This window comes from Aplysia californica, unplaced genomic scaffold (assembly GCF_000002075.1).
Source record: "Aplysia californica isolate F4 #8 unplaced genomic scaffold, AplCal3.0 scaffold00688, whole genome shotgun sequence".
Classification (NCBI taxonomy): domain Eukaryota; kingdom Metazoa; phylum Mollusca; class Gastropoda; order Aplysiida; family Aplysiidae; genus Aplysia; species Aplysia californica.
Window position 1 is genome coordinate 324404 of NW_004797958.1, and position 22593 is coordinate 346996.

Here is a 22593-nt window from a genome sequence, read left to right on the forward strand (position 1 = left end):
GTTACGATTGCTTTATCAACGCACAAATCACAAGTCCAAGAGAATAACTGATACAATTTAAGTATTTTCATAAAGGAGTAAGGTACACAAGATATTCTTATTTATTGTAATAAATATCGACCAAAGGGAAGGTATTCATTTGCGTTATATGTAATATATATATATTATACTGCGTAATATCAGTATTCCGAATATGAGATCTGTTTTATAATACCAGTACATATAATGTGTGTGTGTGTGTATATATAAATATATCAGGTTAGATATGTCGGTGTGTTTATAAATATAATTGATAAGATTTCTCAGGATGACACAAATAGAAACGCATGTTAGGGACTCTGCTCTTGCATGTCGACTGCTCCGCATTCATGGACTAGTTAAACACCATTAAAAATGATCAGACGTCATCAACATCCAAAAGGAAAGTGACGTACTCTGTTATACATTATACTACGTGCCCATTATGGGGATCGAGTCGGGTCGGGTTGCTAGACATATTGAGGGTGCAAAGCGGCTACCGTAGCACAAACGATCACGCCCGACTCGTTGCATAAAAAACAAATGCGTTTGTTTTCAGGCGATGAGTCGGGTGATCGACCCAACCCGACCTGACCCAACCCGCAATGGGCACTCAGTATTATGCACTTGAGGTAACAGATAATGAAAAGTTGGAATGCAGTATTATTCACAGTGAACTCCGTCAATCAGATTTATTTGATTCATTGGGGGGCTAATTTTCTTTCATTAGAGGTGCAGAAGCTACCATTTTGGCACAAGCCAACCAATTTGACCCACGATCTCTTAAAACAAACGTGTTTGATTTTGAAGGTCAGGGTTGGATTTAGTTGAATTTAGTAGTACCGGAGAGTATTTAATTATATTTTAGTGTCTCTGGTAGTACTATAGCGCCAAAATGGCAACTTTTGCCCCTCTTCGAAGGAAAACCTGGTTGACCTTAACTCCATCAAAACAATCTGATTAGCAGTGCGAACTAGATATATGACATAGCCAGCGGCAACTGCAAAAACTTTAAGATGCGGAGAAGAGGCAACAGTAGAAACAACAGCTGCTGCCATCATCTCGTTGAATCAACTGTCACAACCATTTCTTAATAAACAGTTAACAACCCCCCCCCAACAAAAACAAACAAATAAAAAAACAAAACCCTCCCACAAAAACTTCTAGGAGACTAAAGGCTTTTCAAAAAGTAAACTTGTTTTTTTTTTTTTGGTGTGAATCAAAAGCATTCACAATTAATGTTCCACAACCACTGACCTGCTTGATAAGTTATACATGTATAATCTGTGGCTTAAAGTTCTGGCACAACAATCATCAGCACGTTATAAGAGACGATGCAGAATGTACAATATGTTTTTGATTGTCAAGCGTACGGAAAAGTAAGGAATTTAACACTTTGCCATCATATTTTGTGGAAAATCCAAAGAAGGTGGGTGGTAAACATCCCCAACCGGTGAGATAAGGCAGCAAGTGTGAAGTAAACATTAAACAACAGCATGCAGTGGAGAGCGCTTAAACCAAAACATGCTGGACTGCCAGAATTTCTTTTGATTAGCTGGGGTTTTTGGTTAGGATAAGATGCTAAAAAGTTGTTTTTTTAAAATGGTGTTTTATTTTCTTTCAGTTTACCACTGTTTCCAGATTATCCATGTTCAGTTTAAGCGGATTCTACAGTAAGTTTAATATCACTACATCTAAATATCAATTCCAGTGTACTAGCGAAAGACGTATGTCTTCAAAAATCCCAAAAAACATCACAAAAATAAAAAGCATCGAAGGGGCTTTCAGGAATTTTTGCTTCACTTCTTTAATAGCACAAGGAGCACCAAGTAACAGCCTGGACCTAAATGATGCATTAACCGATTCAGCCCGCAGTGCCGCTCACAGTGGCTGACTACCTCCTGTGTTTTGACATAGACTCGCTCAGAGCAGCTCTTAATTGGTCGCTTTTAAGAACAGCAGGGCTATTCGGATAAAAGCTGTTTTGAGAAAATCGAAAGTTTTTGGATCCTTATTCAGTCTCTTTAAAAGACAAGAAGAGTTTTCTCTATAAACAAACAAATATATACACCAAGGCAACCAAACTTTTCCTATAGTTAGGGCAATGCCCACTTTTCGTGTAGGTCAGGATTTCTGGAAACCCTTGAAATCTGGGTTAGCCCGCTTGTCCTTAAAAGCGACCAGTTGATCTCTTTTCTTTAAATCAGTTTCCTCTCGTGTTTTTTTTCCAGACTGGTTACATTTCAACCTTTTTTTCTAGTTTCATTGAATAGTATTTTGTATTCTGAACATTTCTATATTCCACACATAGGGTTTTATCAAATTTAGATATTTCTTTATCAATTTTTTAGACCACCCGTGAGGTCACGAAGCAGTCATAAATTATTTGCATCCGGAGTCAAAATTAACTGCGGGCTGAATCAGTTAAGGAAATATCAGGAAAACAATATCTGCAAAATAATATCACTACATCTGAGTACACAACTGGTATTACTGTTTCACATACTTATGGAATTCTTGAGAGGCCATATATAAAGAAAACACATATGGGTATTATAGTGGAGTCCTCTTAAAGCTGAAATCTGTATGTGGGACTGCATAGTTCTTTGGCTTTGCTGTGATTTCAGTTTAGCGAGATTACTCAAATTAAATAACAAAGAAAAAATGTCAGGGACTATATTTTTTTTGTTGGTTTCCTACTGTTTCCATATTAACCGTGTTCCGTTGAAGCTGACTTATTTATGTAGGCCTATATAATTGCCTCATATTAACCGTGTTCCGTTGAAGCTGACTTATTTATGTAGGCCTATATAATTGCCTCATATTAACCGTGTTCCGTTGAAGCTGACTTATTTATGTAGGCCTGAATAATTGCCTCACATTTGATATTTGTACCACAAAATATTTGGCAAATCCGAAATCAATAAGATCTTGCTCCTTGGAAACAGCATTAAAAGACATAACTTATAAGACACTACAAGCTTTCAAAAGGGATGTGGTATGCTCTGATAGGCTTTCAGGATCAGAAATACTGAGCAGGTGGAATGTAACAAAGCAGCAGCAACAAAAAGAAGAAGATGAATATTAACCCTATCCGTATGCCCTGGGGTCATTTTGTACCCCCGGAGTTGTATTCTTCACATTTTAGAATACTTCCAGTACGAAGATCTTTTTGAAACTTTCAGTATTTCTCAAAAAAAAATTTTGACATGCTATGCAAAGCGTATGGATTGGATTAATGAGTAAATCCCCTCTTTGACAGTGGTGACACAGAGTTCCCTATGTCGTATGGATACGATAGTAAAAGACAACGTACGGATAAGGTTAAAAGAGTTCACTGTTCACTAGATTATCATCCTATTTAATATTTATAATTTTCTGGTAAATTCATTACTAGTGTTAGCCTCATCTGTTTTTCAGTGTACTACTTTTTAAATTAACCAGTAACTAGTCAGTGGTGAGTGACTATCAAGTCAGCGATGGGCGACTATAGACAGTTTAAACGACAAAAGATTAGTGACTAAAAAATTTGTCAATTGACCAGGGTAGGGAGTGTAGGCAAGGGGGGGGGGAGGGGGGTTCTCCTAACTAAGCACATTTTTATGAACTGCAGATTTCAGCCCAATCTGTCAAATGACAGCACTCCTTACTTTAGTACAGTGCTCAAGTGAAAAACATTCTGTATGGGATCAAACTATCGGAGACCTTCTTTTAAAAAATGCCATAAAGAAATTATGTAGAGGACAGAGAGAAAAGGCAAGAGCTGGATGTCAGATGCAGTGGTGCCCCCACGGTTGCCCCAACCACGGGATAGAAAAAGAAAAGAAGAAAAAAAAGAAGAAATTAAGCAAGGGCAACTGTCAAGCAGAACTTGCAAGTGGAAGAGAAGTCATATTGCGTTCACATAGGCTTTTGTGGGATGTGCACAAAACTACTCGCTGCTCATCATAAAATCACCTTTCATGGAAAACATAACTTTTTTCTCCTTAATTTATGGCACATATAAAACAGAAGAAAAAAAATACAGGTACCACAATCACTCCACTAACAATGAAAATAGAAAGAACGATAAGATAAAAACACAAAAAAAAGGAAAAAAAGTAGATGCACAACCAAAGTGCAATCCAGCACGCACATAGTGAACAATTAATTTTCCGATCCAAAATTTTTTCTTAGAAATATATTTCTTTGAACTTGAAATAAGTACAAGCCAAAATTTGTACATAACAAAAAGATTTCCACATCCCACAGATTTTGTTGTGTGCTGGAAGACTATATAAGTGACCAATGTGTGAGGCATGGGGGGAAATCAGGCGCTCGTCAAAATAATGAAATCAAACAAATCGCCATTTTTTTCTGCTGATGGGTAATTTTTTTCTAATTTTCTTTTTTTGACTCAACACCTTTGATGTTCATTAAAAAACACATTTTGGTCCGAATTTTTGCCGAAAAACATTGATTGAAGGAACAAAAAATGTAAATTTTCAGTTTCCAAGGACTCCCAGGCTATGGAAGTTACCAAACTTTGGCGGCCATTTTCTCGCTAATTTTACCTCTGAACCCAGGCGACCTTGACCTCCTTCAATCGCAAATATTTCGACTTCTATTCAACATAGATGAATATTGTTTCACCAAAAGGAAGGCAAATAAACAGGCTTTAAGATGATACCAATAACTCCATATTGCCCAAAAATTGACAAGAGCCTGATTCCACCACGTCCTGACACATATAGATTTAATGGTAAGTGTACATTCCAGAGGCAACTTCAAGGTCAACGCCTCAGCCACTGAAGTATCCCTGGGCGGTATTTTTCCATCCAGTCTATGTTGTTGCGAATACTCTCCACAGCCATCTTGCGATATCGTTTGCTGGCGCCCTCTTCTGGGAAATCGCGGAACAATGCCTCTACCTGGAGAAAAGGGGTCAGACCAGATTGGGAAATTACACGAGCAGATAAAAATGTGTATGAGAAAATTGACTGGTGTTGAGAAAGGCTATAACACTGATGATAAAGACAAAATAAAAACCACTGAGTACAAAATGTCTCAGACCCTTGATGATGGAAGAAACGAAGGATATTATATTATTATATAAACATAGATTTATAGATAGATAGACAAATAGAAAAAAAACAACCCAAAAAAGCACCAAAAAACTCCCCCAAACCCCAAATTTTTAATAATTGCAGAAAATTTGAGGTACATTTGATTATGCTTTTATAATAAGTGAAGCTGGCATTGAAAAAAGTAAAACGGGAGGAGGGGGGGCTCCCATCTTTTTCTTACTTTGATGCTGTTTGAAGAGAGCAATAATACACAGAATGAGATAGAAAGTTAAGTTAACCTTATCCGTACGTCATGTTTTACTATCGTATCCATACAACATGGGGAACTCTGTGCTACCCCTTACCAAAGAGGAAATTTACTCATTAATCTAATCTGTACCCTTTGCATAGCAGTCTGTCAAAATGATTTTCTGAGAAGTACTACCGAAAGTTTCAAAGAGATTTTCGTACTAGAAGTATTCTAAAATGTGAAGAATACAAACCCGGGGGTACAAAATGACCTCAGGACCTACGGATAGGGTTAATAAAGGCACAAACCTCTCTCAACTTGAACTCCGTGTTATAGTATCTGACCATGTAGTAGATCATGCGTCCAAAGTAGCGGTCATTGACGGTGAACCTGGACAAAGGAAACAACGGTGATGAGAACAACAGTCTGTGAAGTATAGTTGTTGGGCATGCAATTGCTGAGTGGGGAGAGTGGGTGGTTGGCAGGTGCTCGGGTGTGGTTTGCTTCTTCTTTCCAATGAAACATCTATCGTCCTTATCTCCCCTTCTTCTTTTTTATGTATGTTACTCTCTTGTGACACCTCTAATCTTCTGGCGCTCATATGACCTTATGCAGTTGCGAGCGCCGTAAAACTTCTACTAAAACTAAACTGAGTGGGGAGAATTTTTATTAAATATCTGGGCCTTTCTGCTGGGATGTTGTATCCCTCTAAGCTTGGGGCGGCCCGGAAGAGGCAGGGTCAGAAGTCCACCTCCTAAATGACCTAAATTGCGTTAAACGGGGTTATGAAAGCCATGAAAGAAGCCACTGGTCAGTCCTACTTTTTTTCTACACCTCTGATGTTTCTGTCTGTGTTTCTCACTTTTCCCCATTACTAAATGACTGTAATTACAGACCTGTCACTCTATGAAATCTAAAAATCAGGGTCTCCGGGGAAAAAAATCAGGATCAACGACAAATCAGTTCAGGGTGATTGCCAAGCTGACTTCAAAATCTTACAGGGGTGCCCATAAATAAGTGGAAAAAAAAGATCAACTCATCCGAAGTTCAACTTAACCATTGGGCCCTATAAAGAAGAAGAAGTGTTGGGACCTGAGAAAAAGACCAACTTACCTGAATATCAACTCAAGCGAGTTCAACACAAGCGGAGTCAACTGTACAATGACGCAAAGACGACCAGTAGCCTACCTGTCGATGAAGTTCTGATAGTTGGCTCGTGCCCAGTCCCAGACAATGCTGCGAGCTGCCGTGTTGCCTCCTACGGTGTTGATGAGAAGGAAGAAGTCCTGGGTCCTGATTCCTTCTCCGCGGTACGCCCTGTCTAGAAGTCTGCGCCAAATACACGAAGGTGGACACAGAGTGGCATGGTGAAAACAGTATAATATACAAGGGGTGACACGTTATTAAAATAGAGCAACACACAAGGGGTGACACATTATTAAAATAGAGCAACACACTAGGGTTGACACATTATTAAAATAGAGCAATACACTAGGGGGTGACACATTATTAAAATAGAGCAATACACTAGGGGTGACACATTATTAAAATAGAGCAACACACAAGGGGTGACACGTTATTAAAATAGAGCAATACACAAGGGGTGACACATTATTAAAATAGAGCAATACACAAGGGGTGACACATTATTAAAATAGAGCAATACACTAGGGATGACACATTATTAAAATAGAGCAAAACACAAGGGGTGACAAATTATTAAAATAGAGCAACACAAAAGGGTTGACACGTTATTAAAATAGAGCAATACACAATATATAGAAGGGCAGTGACACGGTATGTCGTGATGCAAATAAAGTAATATTCTTATAATCTCAATCAAGGGGCTTTCACAAGAGAACCTAAACAGTGTTTTTTATAGAAAAGTCTGCAGAAAATACAAAGAGGTAGGATATTATGACATGCTAAAAATGTAGCAATATTTGTATCTCAACTGACTCATATGACCTTATGAAGTTGCGAGCGCCGTAAAATCTAAAGCTATCTCAACTGAAAGATTTCCATTAAAACAACAAACAGTTTAAAGTCACACACACAAAAAAAATCATGTTTAAAAAAAATCAAGATGAGGTTAAAGGAACATAGAACAAACATTATATAGAAAATAAGCATAAGAACCATGTGCCTCTTTGTCTTTCTGATATGGTTCAGGGAACAAATAATAATCATTACATTATATTAAAGAAATTATATATCCCCCACCAGGGTAGTGACGTTGGTAGCCTAGCGGTAAGGCTCTTGGACTCGCAACTGTAAGGTCGTGGGTTCGAATTCCGCCAAGGGCCCGACGTTGTGTCCTTGGGAAAGGCACTTTACACAAATTTTCCACACTTCGCCCAGGTGGGAATGGGTACCCGGCTATAGACAGCGAAAGATCTTGTCAGTTTGTTAGTGTTTGAGCGCTTAATCAGATGCTCGCACTGTATGCTTCCCTGGAAGCTGAGAATGTTTCGGAGTGTTCTATGGTCTGCTGGGGTAATAATATAGTGTAAAGCGCATAGAGCCTGCTGTTGAGCGGGGATATGTGCTATACAAATGCTATCTATTATTATTATTATTATTATTATTAGTGCTACTGACTGAAGTTGTCTTTAGGTCATTCCCAAAGGGGGGAGATTATTATGCTCTTATGCACAGTAACATTGTAAATGGGCTGATTCTCAATGTCATGCTCATACTGTGCCGGAACAACATAGGGGGAACTGCTATTTTTTCTTTCCTCATCTTTACTATCATCATTTTCCTGTACTTTTTTTGTATGTTTGTCACTCTCTTGTGAACTGCTATTTCCGGGGTGCCTTGATAGTCGAAGCAGACTTTGTGCTTTTGAGGCTAGAGAGGTGAGCAGAGTAAGCCTGATGCCCCGTTTGGACTCCTCTGTTGACATCTACCCCTTGGCGTTCCTATGACCTTATGCAGTTGCGAGCGCCGTAAAACGTTACTAAAACTAAAAATAAAAAAGAAATTATATCATCAGAAGTCATCTTATACAACAGAGTCTACAGTACCTGCATTTGAGATCAATATATTTTGCAGTCGCTCCATGCGTCTTAAACACTAAAATCGTAACACAAAAAGTTTTTAAAAAACGTTTAAGAAAAGGACATGAAAACTGACAGAAAAAGAAGAAACAGTCCGTCTTCATACCTCGCAATTAAATGCGGTTGTCTGGCTGCAGCCAGGGTCTTGGCCAACAATTGCTTTTCTTGAGGGGAATTCTCCACCAGATATTTGTTCCAGATTTGATCCCAGTCCGCCTCGTCGCCCGAGTTAGCCATTCCGTATATGTACACTGCACTCCGGAGGTTAACCGATGGACTGGGGTGAACGAGTTCAAAGAAATGGTTGGGTGGGGAAGAATGAGGTGTGTGTGGTGTGTGTGCGTGTGTGTGTCCATGTGTGTATGTGCGTGTGCATGTGTGTGTGTCTGTGTTTGTCTCTGTGTGTGTGTGTGTGTGTGTGTGTGTGTGTGTGTGTGTGTGTGTGTGTGTGTGTGTAGTTGTTAAATCAAAATGTATATCTTGTATAGATGGCCATTATGTACAGGTGATTATCTTGTACAGGTGGCAGTTATGTACAGGTGATTGTCTTATACTGGAGGCTGTTATGTACAGGTGATTGTCTTATACAGGTGGCTGTTATGTACAGGTGATTGTCTTGTACAGGTGGCAGTTATGTACAGGTGATTGTCTAATACAGAAGGTCGTTATAAACAGGTGATTGTCTTAAACAGAAGGTCATTATGTACAGGTGATTGTCTTATACAGGTGTCTGTTATGTACAGGTGATTGTCTTATATACATGTGGCTGTTATGTACAGGTGATTGTCTTATATACATGTGGCTGTTATGTACAGGTGATTGTCTTATACATGTGGCTGTTATGTACAGGTGATTGTCTTATACATGTGGCTGTTATGTACAGGTGATTGTCTTATAGATCTACATGTGGCTGTTATATACAGGTGATTGTCTTATATACATGTGGCTGTTATATACAGGTGATTGTCTTATATACATGTGGCTGTTATGTAGGCCTACAGTTGTCACTTTGTTAGTGTTTGAGCGCTTAATTGGCTGCTTGCACTGTATGCTTCCCGGGAAGCTGAGAATGTTTCGGAGTGTTCTATGGTCTGCTGGGGTAATAATATAGTGTAAAGCGCATAGAGCCTGCTGTTGAGCGGAGATATGCGCTATACAAATGCTATCTATTATTATTATTATTATTATTATTACACATGATTGTTTAGTACAGGTGGTCATTATGTGCAGGTGATTGTCTTATACAGATGACTGTTATGTACAGGTGATTGTCTTGTACAGATGACTGTTATGTACAGGTGATTGTCTTGTACAGATGACTGTTATGTACAGGTGATTGTCTTGGACAGGTTGTCGTGGAAGCAGGTTCACCAGTACTCACGTGACTCCATTATCCAGCCAATCACGGAACTGTCCGGTGATGTTGCTCAGGGTATACGAGTCTCCCACCTGGCAGGCTACAGATATAACCAGGGATCGCAGCTGTCTGTGAAAGACGCATGACAAGTGTGTGTGTCAGTGTGTGTATTGTGTGTGTGTAAGTGTGTGTGTGTCAGTGAGTGTATGTGTGTGTGTGTGCGTGTGTGTGTGTCTGTGTGTGTGAGAGAGAGAGAGAGAGATTGTGTATACGAGAGTGTGTGTGTGTGTGTGTGTGTGTGTTTTTTGTCAGTGTGTGTGTGAGTGTGTGTGTGTCAGTGTGTGTGTGCATGTGTGTGTGTGTGTGTGTGAATGTGTGTGTGTGTGTGTGTGTGTGTATATGAGTGTGTGTGTGTGTGTGTCAGTGTGAACATTAGGATTAAAAGAAAAATTAATAATATTGCTTTATTTTAGTAAGTATTTTTTTTACTGCACTTGCAACACCATTATGTCATAAAAATACAGAAGATTAGAGGTGTTGCAAGAGAGTAACAAACGCAAAAAAGAAGGAGAAGAGATAAGAACAGTATATTATGTTTGATAAGAAAGAAGGCGCAAACTACACCAGAACACTCTCCAACCACCCAATAAAATGATCTAAGACAGCCACCCCTTGTCCGGGAGAAGGAGGTGGGGGTCACCTGGTGTCAGAAGTAAGAGTAGTCAGAAAATGGCTACCGATGTTTGGGGACTTCTAAAGCTTGAGAGTCCTTAGAAACTGCAAATTTTCCTTTTTTTGTGCCTTTGATCGACATTTTTCTAAGATAAAATCCACATACATAGAATTGTGTTTCTAAATAGACATAAAAAGTGTTGAGCCAAAGTTAAATTTAAAAAAAAGATAAAAATTGGCCAACTGACCGAAAAGTATTTATTTTTCGGTTTCATTACTTTGACCAGCGTCTGATTTCCCCACAATGCCACCCACACATAAAACAGACTTGTACGAGAAGACAGTTAAACCAAAAAAAACAACCTTTCAAGATGAGATCCGGTGTCTTGGAAGCCCACTCGCATCACAATGGGTCTGGTCCTGTCAGCGATGAAACTCTGCAAATGTTGAGAGAGATTCACTTAATCAGTAGTCAGGCCAAGACTGTATTTTTCTTTTAAAACTCACTTGAGCCTGAGCTATTTTTCACCCAACAACCATTGCAGCCTGACAGTTTCGGGGTATATTGAATCGTTAACCAAGAAAAGACTATAGAGAAAGCTTTCATAGTAAAAAAAAACCACAACAAAAGAAATAAAAAGATGGTCTCAAAGAAAAAGAAAACTGCATCTATTTTGTCCGAATAGTATTTGCTTTATCAATATTTTGAAATAGCAATGTCTGGGATGCACGCAATTTTTTTTTGCGCCCAATTTATAACAATATCATCTATAACTATAACAATGCATGGGTGACTGACTTAGTCTGTTACTGCTAAAAAAGTATTGCACATAACTTCACAAAATTTTTAAGGAAACGAAACAAATGGGTCAGCTGTTGGTTCACATTTCCCGTAGCTTGTAACACAAAAATACAGGAGATATCGATTAATAAAGCGCATACCACAACTACAGGGGGTTAAGCCACTGGGCCAATGGTGCGTCTCGTAAATACACGGAAATAGGCTCAAGTGAGTTAACCCTATCCGTACATCGTGTTTTACTATCGTATCCATACGACGAGGGGAACTCTGTACCACCACTTTCCAAAGAGGAAATTTACTCGTTAATCGGATCCGTACGCTTTGCATAGCAGTCGGTCAAAATGATTTTTTGAGGAATACTGAAAGTTTCACAGAGATCTTCGTACTAGAAGTATTTCAAAATGGGAAGGATACAACCCCAGGGGTACAAAATGACCCCTGGGCATATGGAAAGGGTTAAAATAGGTGTTTTCACATCTACATCGGCACTCTAGATCATTTAGGAAGCAGGCTCGGGACCCTGCCTGTCAAAGCCAATCTGGGCTGAGAGGGAAACAAGATATAAAAATAGAAAGAAAGAGATAACAGATAAAAATCCTCCCCATTGGGAATTGAACTCGGGTCTCCTGCGTGCAACAGCGAAGTGCCTAACCACTACACCACAGATGCATGACTGTGAGAGCAGCTGGTGCTATCTGATACATATTACGGTATAGATGGTGGTGGTCGGGGGGGGGGGGGGGAGATTCCACACCCAGGGTAATTCCACACACCCCACTTACAGCCCTTAGAACCAACAGAAATCTATTTGACATTCAGCTTTCATAATTTGCTTCTGTCTGCCATGTTTTATTTTTCAATTCAGCTTTAATTTCTTGTATGTCTGTATTTTTATTTTCCTTATGGCATGTGTGCTCATGTGGGCGTGGAATTGCCCCGCAATATTAAATGTTCAATTAAGTTGAAAAATGGAAGTATGGGGATGGTGATATCGTAGAATTCATATTATGTTTTGTTTCCTAACAGACCCAAAGTAAAACTGTTGTGGAGGATGTGTCCTCTTTCTACATAAAGTAGCTTCAATAACACTTGCCTCACAATCCAATTGAAAAGTATGGGTGTGGAATTCCCCCTTTTTATTTAAATGTTTAAATGTTATTCAATAAAGTGTATGTACACATATATTTATTGCTTTGTGAGTTTTGTGTTGGGATGAAGGTATTGTCAAGCGTCCAGAGCTGTATTTATGGGAGAGGATAATATGTGTGGCGTGCTGACAAAATGAGTTTCATTTCGCGATCTACAAATGGAGATATTGGCCAAAAATCGACATTAGGGTCAAATTTGTAGATTTTCTGTTGATGCCATATTCTTTAACTCTAACCTGTCTTTTATTATTTCATACTTATAAATTGTAAAAACTTCACCTGTAAGCATGATGCATCCATTTCCTTAGGGTTTGATCCGAGGAGTAATTCATTTTGTTAGCTCGCTTCACACATATATATAAATATATATATATATATAGGAATGATCTACATTATTATCATTATCATTATTCTGCCGTAAGCTGACAAAACGCTTTTTTTTTTCACAGCAGTTTTGAGAAAAAGAGTATTTCGTCAGCGTAACCATTGAAAAATAGAGTGATTTTGAAATTTGAATTCTAATTTACTAAAAAAAAAACTAGTCACCATTTAATTTTTTTTTTTTCCCAAACAAGTAGGGTAACTAATCCGGCTTTTGATTTAGAAAATATAAAATTTTGGTGCCGAAACAAAAAAAAGGTGTTTTGTCAACTTATGGCTGCATTATCCCTTACCTTCCAAAGTCCGTAGTCTGGGTCATCTCGGAGCATTCGCCGTATGTAGTTGACGCCTCCCTGCAGGGCGGCACTCCAGGGGACGACGTGTTCTTCCTTTGCCAGGTAGGACATCATGTCCAGGGGTATATCGTAGGACGTCATGCCGGCAGACGCCAGGGTGAAGGCATCGTTGAGGAGGCCAGCCCTGTCTGCAATGCCCAGGATCCATAGCTAGGGGGACAAAAGTGGTTGGGCTAAAAAATGGTATAAGTTTAACGCCCCTATCAACACTATTAGGTTATTTAAGGGGCGGGACCTCCTAGTTTAACGTCCGTCTCTGATAGGACCGAGCCAAGTGGGAAGTTTGTGTAAAGTGCCTTTACCAAGGACACAACGTCGGACCGAGCTGAGGCTCGAACCCCTGAACTCGCAATCTCACGATTACGAGTCCGGTAGCCTAACCACTAGACTACCGACGCCACTCAAAAGTGGTTGAGAGGTGGATAAGATAAGATAAACTTTATAGATCAACAAGAGAAATTTATTTCCTTTTGCTCCTTTGCTAGGGGACAAAAGTTGTTGAGGGGTTGATAAGATAAGATAAGACTTTATAGATCAATAAGAGAAATTTATTTCCTTTTGCTCCATTGGTAGGCAAAAAAAAATTGTTGAGAAGTGGATAAGACCAGATAAACTTTATAGATAAGCAAGAAAAATGTATTTCCTTTTGCTCCATTGGTAGGCAAAAAAAAAGCTGTATAGAGGTTGATAAGATAAGGTAAACTTATTAGATCACCAAGAGAAATTTATTTATTTCCTTTTGCTCCATTGCTAGGGGACAAAAGTTGTTGAGAGGTTGATAAGATAAGATAAGACTTTATAGATCAACAAGAGAAATGTATTTCCTTTTGCTCCATTGATAGGCAAAAAAAAATTGTTGAGTGGTTGAGAGGTTAGAAGTATTCTGTTTGTCTTTCCACTTCATATACCCGTTTTCTTATTACGATTCTCTTACATCTGTCTTTTTTATTTACATATTTTTTTCTGTCTTTCACTTCATTCTCCCTTTTTTCTGTCTTTATAGTCCAGGTTTTCGTCTGGCTTTTCATTTTGCTTTATTAACCCTATCCGTACGTCGTGTTTTACTATCATATCCACAGGACGTGGGGAACTCTGTGCCACCACTTTCCAAAGAGGAAATTTACTCATTAATCCAATCTGTACCCTTAGCATAGCAGTCTGTAACAATGATTTTTTAAGAAATACTGAAAGTTTCAAAGAGATCTTTGCACTAGAAGTGTTCTAAAATGTGAAGAATACAACCCCGGGGGTACAAAATGAAACACCGTGTACAGATAGGGTTAAATTGTGTTGTTTCTCAATACATTTCAGGGGTGGTCAACTGTGTGTTCTTCAAGTCAAGCAATGTCAGACAACATGATAAAGTCGGGAAGTAATGTATCGTCACTGAGCTGGCAAAATGGCACATCTAAGTTTAGCTACTTTTGAGACAAAGGGAAAACCTGTTAAACCAGACTATTTATCATCTTATAATGGTACAACTTGCCATATATGTTTCTTTTGTGACTGCCAGCACGTTTTTGTTGTGATTTTACCAAAAGATAGATATGGTAAAATAAAGAGTAAAGCTGTTCCCGCATCCAATCCGGACATTGGGGATTGCCTTGTTAGTGAGACAACTTCCTGGGCCTTCGGCATATTGTTGTGGTAGGGTGGCCAGTTTCTTTCCACGCCGCCTTTACTTCCCAAACTTGAAGTCAGGTACCCATTTCTGCTGGGTGGGCAGGAGGGGGCGAAAAAAATGCATGTCCGAACCGGGGCTTGAACCCGAACTTTCTGCTTCGGAGACGAGCGTATAGATATAATATCACAACAAAAAAAAAGAAGAAAAAGGCCAGTTGTATTTTGGCATAGCTCTGTGTCATCCCATTTTGCTAGCAGACTGGCGATATCCTGGATTTAAATGCTTATGATGAACTGTAAATTATCATAAATAGTATTATGTGCAAAAACACAGCAAGACCAGAAATTTGAGACATTATTTATTCATTCACCTGATTATCTGTAGTCAAGAGGTACTGGGAGAAAGCCTGCCACTGACTGTCTGGATAAAGTACGCGGTAGAATCCGGGCTGATCCACATTAAACTTGATCCAACTGCCAGGTGAACTTAGACCATAGTTCCCGCTGAATTTGACTGGGGAGAGAAAATCGACAACAGTACAGCTTAACACTTTCCACCCACGCAGAGCGCAGAGCCCACAACACTTGTCTCCGCGGACCAAGATGCAGATGCGGTACATCAGTACAATACTTGTGTCTCGGCAAAAATAAACAAACCATTATAAGATTTTCAGCATAGCCTGTTGAGAAAATTGAACTTGATACTTGCGTGTTCATCAAAAAAGGAATTAGAATTGGAACAGAACACATTAGATCTGGCACATTCATCACTCAAATTCTCATCATTACATAAGTGTAAAGCAGCACTCATGCCAGGTCTACTTGAAATTTTTCCAAAAAAATCCTAACTCCAATTGTTGTAAACAAACTGATTTTCGACAAAAAAAGTCACGCAAACTATTCAGAAAGGAAATAATAACTTTAACACGTGCGTATGTCAAAAAGGAGATCATCGCTACAACTACAACATTTTTGTTGCTCACACCATCGCCGATCGACATCCCATGGGGGCAAAGTGTTAGACCACTCAACTACTTTGTGCATATCACCGAGCACCATGATTCACTCAATAAACATTATCTGGAACTGGAAGCAAGAAAAAAAGCAAGAGAAGATGGGAGAGACCTTAGAGAAGGTGGGAACAGGACAAAAAATTCTGGCTTGTGGAACCAAAACAACTTGGGCAGGCAGAATGGTAAGAGATAGAGTGTTCTGTTGCAGAAAGGTCTGAGAAGCAATGTTTAACCACTATAGGAAAGGTAAAAAGTAAAAAGTAACTGTGTGTGTGGATGTGTGTGTGTGTGTGTGTTTGTGTGTGTGTGTGCATACATGTATATATGTGCGTGTGTGTGTGTGTGTGTGTGTGTTTGTGTGTGTACATACGTGCATATATGTGTGAGTGTGTGTGTGTGTGTGCATATGTGTATATATATGTGTGTGTGTGTGTTTGGGTGTGTGTGTGTGTGTGTGTGTGCGTGTGTATGTGTGTGTGTGTGTGTGTGTATGCACGTACATGTGTAAATAAAGATACATACTATCTCTCTCTCTTTCTCTCTCTCTCTCTCTCTCTCTCTCAGAGATGCAATGACCAATCAAAGGGCAAGAACTCACTGTCTGTCATGTCCATGACCTTGCTGCCGTTCTCACCCTGCGATGTCTGGAAGCTCAGCGGCACGTACCATTTGTACCTGGTGCAACATCAAACACAGCTTAGTTCAATTTTACTTCGAGGTTTTATTGAGGTTTTACGTCATTTGCAACACAATATGTCTGTATGTGGGTGGTTGGCGGGTGCTTAGGTGTGGTTTGCTCCTCCTTTCCTATCAAACATCTATCGTCCTTATCTCCCCTCCTTCTTTTTTGTGTTTCTTACTCTCTTGTAACACCTCTAATTTTCGGCACTTATATGACCTTTTAAAATTTTTTTTTTCATACAAGGCACCTGCATCTGTCAGTTGGGAAGTAGTTCGATCCCCACTAAGCTTGGCTCGACTTGCGGGCTGGACTGAAACTGCTCATAGTCTGATTTTTTATCGTGGACTTCGAATGAAACTGTACGTAGGCTATATGTGAGGCAGCGTAGTGAAATCAGGCGCTCCTCAAAATAATCAAAGTGAAGAAACTGTCATATTTCCACAGGTTTGAGAAATTTTATCGAATTTTTGTTCTTTGGCTCAACACCTGTCATGTCCATAAAAGAACTCATTCGTGTGTGGATTTTAATGCAAAAAGTTGATTTATGGCACAAAAAATGTAAATTTTCAGTTTCCAAGGACTCTCAAGCTGAAGAAATAACTAATCTTTGGCGGCAATTTTCTCACTAATTTTACCTCTGAAACCAGGTAACCCCCACCTTTTTCATTCTCAAATATTTCAACTTCTGTTTAGGATAAATGGATATCTTTTTTCATCCAAAACAAGACAAATGAACAAGCTTTCAGATGATGCCAATAACTCTACATGCCCAAAACTTGACCTGGTGCTCATATGACCTTATGCAGTTGCGAGCGCCATAAAACCTCTACTACTAAAACAAACAAAAAATTGAAGAGCGCCTGATTCCACTGTGTCGTGACACATGTTTCACTCACAGGTTGTAGTCTGCCCATGCCTGTTCTAAGACTTACCTTAAAGTAGAGGCTGATGGATCCAGTTCCGCTTCAGGGTTGAGAAGAAATCTCTTCTGCGTGGCTTCCACCGTAGTGGTCCCGTCTGAGGTCGTAGACAGTGTTATGTTAATGTACGGGTAGCCATCTTGGATCGTCCAGGTGTCCATTATGTGCTTGACATCATACGTAGGGTCCACCTGACAAAAACACGACAAAGGCTTTGAGACATAATATACTCATATATTTTTTAAAGAGGGCTGTACCACACACTAGATATAATTGAGAAAGGAGCCTCATCAGCTTCATGTGTAGCATCTGTCCCGCTTTGAGCTCAGCACAGGGCTGAAATATTGGGAACAGATTCAACACTTAGATCTTACTTAGCTAAAAGGCTGAGAAACCTTGAGACAGAACATATCACATTTAAAAAAAAGAAAAACATTAAAAGCTGCTCATTACTTAATCTACTATTTGTATATTGTTAAAGAAAAAAATTACCCTGCTGAACTGATACAGTAAAAATCATTGGTTGGACTGTACTTCATGACAAAATTCTTTCCACCTATTCCACAAACATAATGATAAAAAGTATGTACGCATGGGTAACAGGGAAGGATCAGGGAAATGTAGCTTTTCTGAGAGCATCCAAGCAAAGGAATGAATGGAAAACCATGATCGCTGATGTCTGTCGCAGATCTGGCACTGGATGATGATGATGATGTACGCATAATATATGCTTACCCTTACAGACCAACAGTTATACATATATATGATGCATATATGAAGAATTATTAACAATAATAGAATTTAAGCTAAGTGCATAATCAGTACTCTGATATTGTTCCGATACCATTCTGACAGTACATGTTCGTTTTACTTCATGAAGGGTGAAAGATCTGAAAGATTGAGCTACCGTAGCGATCTTTAGAGAAAAAATGGAACATTTTGTTTAGAACCTCTTCACATATCATCAGGTATCATTAAGGTGGTCACTTGGCTAAAGGTGACCAGGGCAGGCTAGATACTCTGATTCATGCAATACTTTGTCATGTTTTCATTTATGTCTCTTTACTTCTCGATCCGATCCGTACGGTTTGCATAGCAGTCTGTCAAAATAATTTTTTGAGAAATACCGAAAGTTTCAAAGAGATCTTTGTACTAGAAGTATTCTAAAATGTGAAGAATACAACCCCGGGGGTACAAAATGATCCCAGGGCGTACGGATAGGGTTAATAGCAGCACATGCTACTTTAGAGTGATCTATTTTGAGAATGGAGGACTGATTGAAAGCATAGAAAGATATCTCCGTTAGTTATATCTTTGTCTTTACCTCTTTTTGCCATATGTCTTTATTCATCCTGCCACATTCTTCTTTGCCCAAGTTTTTTAAAATTATTACAGCAGTAACCATTTGTATTCAGAAAATTTCTGAAGACTCCTTTGACAATTCTTTTTAACTATAAGGCTTATGATTAATATAAATCTCCAGTCTGTGTAAACTGCAAAACTTGTCACCTCAAAAATTCATGATTCCAACAAACAAAGTTAAGAAGGGAGAATATACAACTCTCTCCCCCCAATGACCCCTGACCTCTGAAAGGGCTCCCCAAAGGTCATCGGTGCGTGCGTTGCCCCATTTATGGCGCTGCAGGTACAGGCCCACACCCTCGAAAAACTTGGCCTCTCCCATGATGCTCTTTAACATCCGTATCACTGATGCACCCTGGGAAAATAATATATACATGTGTATATATATATATATATATATATATCCTCACCATCATAATCATTTGCGACATGTAATGGTGGAATCAGGTGCTCCTCAATTTTTGGATAGATAGATGGAGATAGAGACAGAAAAACTTGCAGAAAAACAGATATAAAGAAAGACAAATGGACAGATATAGGGTACATAGGTAGATGGAGATACAGACAGAAGACAGACAGACAAGCAGAAAAACAGAAAGATTCATAGATAAATGTATCGACATAAGGTACACAGATAGACGAATGGATAGACTCGTAGGCAGACAGACAGAAAATTAGACAAGATACATAAATGGAAAGGTATGGGGTATATAGATGGACTAATAGATAGATAGATGGAGATACAAATAGATGGACAAACAAACAGATAGCTTGACAGAAATGCAGATAGAAAGATAGATAAATGGAAAGACATAAGGGACATAGATGGACTAATAAAGAGATAGAGAGACAAACAGACAGACAGACATACAGACAGACAGACACAAACACACAGACAGACATACACACAGACACACAGACAGACAGACAGACAGACAGACAGACAGACACACAGACAGACAGACAGGTCAAGACAAACAGGGTCAGACAGTGAGACAGATTACAACACAACAACGAAGCGAAGATTCTCCACCTTCGAGTAAGAAATGGCATCAAACACAGAGGTGATCTGTGCTGGATCTTGCACGTCAACGATGATTGGGTGAGACGAGAGGGCCGAGTCTTGGGGCATGACGGAGAAAAAATCCTGTGGCAGGAACTTGTCCATCTGGTGTTGTCGTTGGTGTTGTCGTTGGTGTTGTTGTTGTTGTTGGAGAGAGCCAAAAAAATCGTTTGAGTTTTGTTTTAGTAAGTATTTTCGGGCACTTGCAACACAGTAAGGTCATAGAAGTACCAAAGATTAGAGGTGTTACAAGAGAGTAACAAACACAAAAAAGAAAGTGGGGAGATAAAGACGATAGATTTTTTTAGCAGAAAGAAGAAGCAAACCACATCAGAGCACCCGCCAACCGCCAACCACCAACCGTTTGAGTTCGAGAAATGTTTAGTTTTAGTTACAAGTTTTTTGTTTTAGTTTTAGTAAGAGTTTTACGGCGCTTGCAGCTACATAAGGTCATATGAGTGTGAGAAACACAAGTTGGTTGCATTTTAAAAAGTTCACAGAAAAGTTCACAGTACATACAGCTTGATTTCGTTTAACGGTCAAGTATGAGTTTTATCGCACTTGTTACACAATTAGGCCGTATAAGCGCTGAAGATTGCGATGTGCTAAAAGAGAGTAACATAAATACAAAAAAAGAAGGAGGAGAGATTTTAAGGACGATACATATTTGATAGGAAAGAAGGAGCAAACCACACCAGAGCACAAGCCAACTACCCACTGAGTTTGAATAAAGACAGGCACATCAATACAATAACGATCATATAGTGCAGGGAAGAAGCAAGACCGATAGACAGAAACAATAGAAGGAGCGAAAAGAAGAAGGACCTTCCAGTGGCACCCTACAACCACCCGCAGGCCCCCAAGGAATCAGTAGTAAAATATAACGAAAGTATCTTTATCAAGTCAAGCAAACTATGTTTTTTGACGTTTTATGTTCAACATAAGCAGGGATGTAATTATTATAGTTGTAATTGTCAAATTGTAAAAAAGTTCTCAACAGAATCGTTGACTTTATAAAGGCAATATAAGCCTTTAAGGAAAATTATGAAAAACTTGAAAATGTTAAAAGTTATTTAAAAAGTTATTTTAAATTAAGAATTTATTTACCTCAAATTTTTTACATTTTAACATTTTAATAGAAATATTGACCAAAATCAGGCAGTGCAGAGAACTGTTGTGAAAAAAAACAACTTGTTTCGCAAGCTCATATGACCTTATGCAGTTGGGAGCACCATAAAACTCTTACTAAAACCCCCCCCCCAAAAACCCAAAACAAACCTTTTTGGGGATTCAAACCTGGGCCACCCACACCCCAGCCCAGCATGATACCAACTGACAAACAGAAGATACCTAGCAGCCAGAGAAAGGCTGGAATATACAAACAAAGGCAATAAAAGCAATTTTGAGAAGCAAAGATTCAATCAGACAGTTCAAGAAGATTTTTTTAAAAAGCAGCAGTTTCAATTGCGAAATAAAAAGCATAATGCATATTTTGAAGCTGGATTTTCGGATACTAATGTGTGTGTATGTATATGCATCTTTCTCTCTCACTTTCTCTCTCCCTTTCTCTTTGTCTCTCTCTCACCTTCTCTCTGTCTCTCTCTGGCTCTTTCTGTCTCCCCCACCCCCCCTGTCTTTCTCTCATCCTTTCTCATTTCTCCTCCTCCCTCTTTATCTCCCTCTTCTCCCCATCATCGTCAACCTCTCTCTCTCCACCTCGAAGGCCTCCCCTCCCCCCAGCTGTTTTCCACCCACCAGCCCCCACTCTGTCTCCTTGGTGGCTGCTCCAATGTACTCCATGTACGAGGCGAAGCCTTCGTTGAGCCAGAGGTCGTTCCACCAGGCCATGGTGACCAAATTGCCGAACCACATGTGCGCCATCTCATGCGCAACCACATGAGCCACGTCTTCAGCGTCATCCAGAGACGCCTGGAGAGGGTCGTACAACATCCGGGTCTCGCGGAACGCAATCAGACCCCAGTGCTCCATGGCGCCAGACACAAACTCGGGGATTGCGATCAGATCTGACGATGAGGAAAAATGAAGAAAGTTTAGTTTAGTTTTAGTGAAAGAGTTTTACGGCACTTGCTGCAACACAATAGGGTCATACAAGTGCCGAAGATTAGAGGTGTTTACAAGAGAGTAACAAACACAAAAAAGAAGGAGGAGAGACCAGGATGAAAGACATTTGATAAGTAAGAAGGAGCAAAGCACACCAGGGCACCTGTCACCCACCTACAAAAATGAAGAAATGATTGACATAGATACACACGATTTACTATAAAAAAGGTCAAAGATCTGACAGAATGGAAAATTGAAGAAACTAGTTGACAAAGTTATGCAGGTTTTACCACAAGTAAAATGAGAAATCTGATATGTAAAATGATGAAACTATTGAGGTAGATACGCACTTTTTAATACAAGGGGGGTGGGTGGTGGAGATCTGATATAAAACGATGCAGAAACAACTGATGTGGACATGAGCGTTTTTATTTAAGATAAAATAAAATAAGATAAGAGAGATAAGATAAAATAAGATAGATCTTTATTTCCAAGAGGCTGGCACATTGTTTCACCACACACTCTAACCGCTCCGCTACCGCACCCTCAACAAAAATAAAGGCAGAGAAAATTCTCTCCGATCTACGAGTGTCCAGTGGTCAGTCTGACCTTGTTTGGGCAGAGGGTAGGTCTGGTTGTACAGTCTCTCGTACGTGTCCAGCGTGTGCTTGGCCATATCCAGGGCAAACTGCGCCTGCTGGATCTTGTCTGGGGTGGCAAATACCCGGATCTGGGAGGAGTGGGGTGGGTGGGGAGAGGAGGGAGATGAGGGTGGGGT

The 22593-nt window shown here is 39.5% G+C and overlaps 1 protein-coding gene across 1 annotated transcript in view; it reads right to left on the reverse strand.

Moving 5' to 3' along the window:
* Positions 1 to 4681: 4681 nt before the first annotated feature.
* The window catches only part of LOC101855446 (glutamyl aminopeptidase), a gene marked incomplete at its 5' end in the record, with an annotated part of 25988 nt that continues 8076 nt past the window's right edge, over positions 4682 to 22593 (reverse strand). Inside the window, 14 exon segments of the mRNA XM_013088122.2 lie at positions 4682 to 4928; positions 5622 to 5703; positions 6502 to 6642; positions 8482 to 8652; positions 9757 to 9861; positions 10768 to 10841; positions 13029 to 13241; positions 15086 to 15228; positions 16326 to 16402; positions 17342 to 17520; positions 18915 to 19046; positions 19725 to 19859; positions 21510 to 21778; positions 22425 to 22545. Coding sequence (XP_012943576.1) covers positions 4791 to 4928; positions 5622 to 5703; positions 6502 to 6642; positions 8482 to 8652; positions 9757 to 9861; positions 10768 to 10841; positions 13029 to 13241; positions 15086 to 15228; positions 16326 to 16402; positions 17342 to 17520; positions 18915 to 19046; positions 19725 to 19859; positions 21510 to 21778; positions 22425 to 22545 — 1980 coding nt within the window.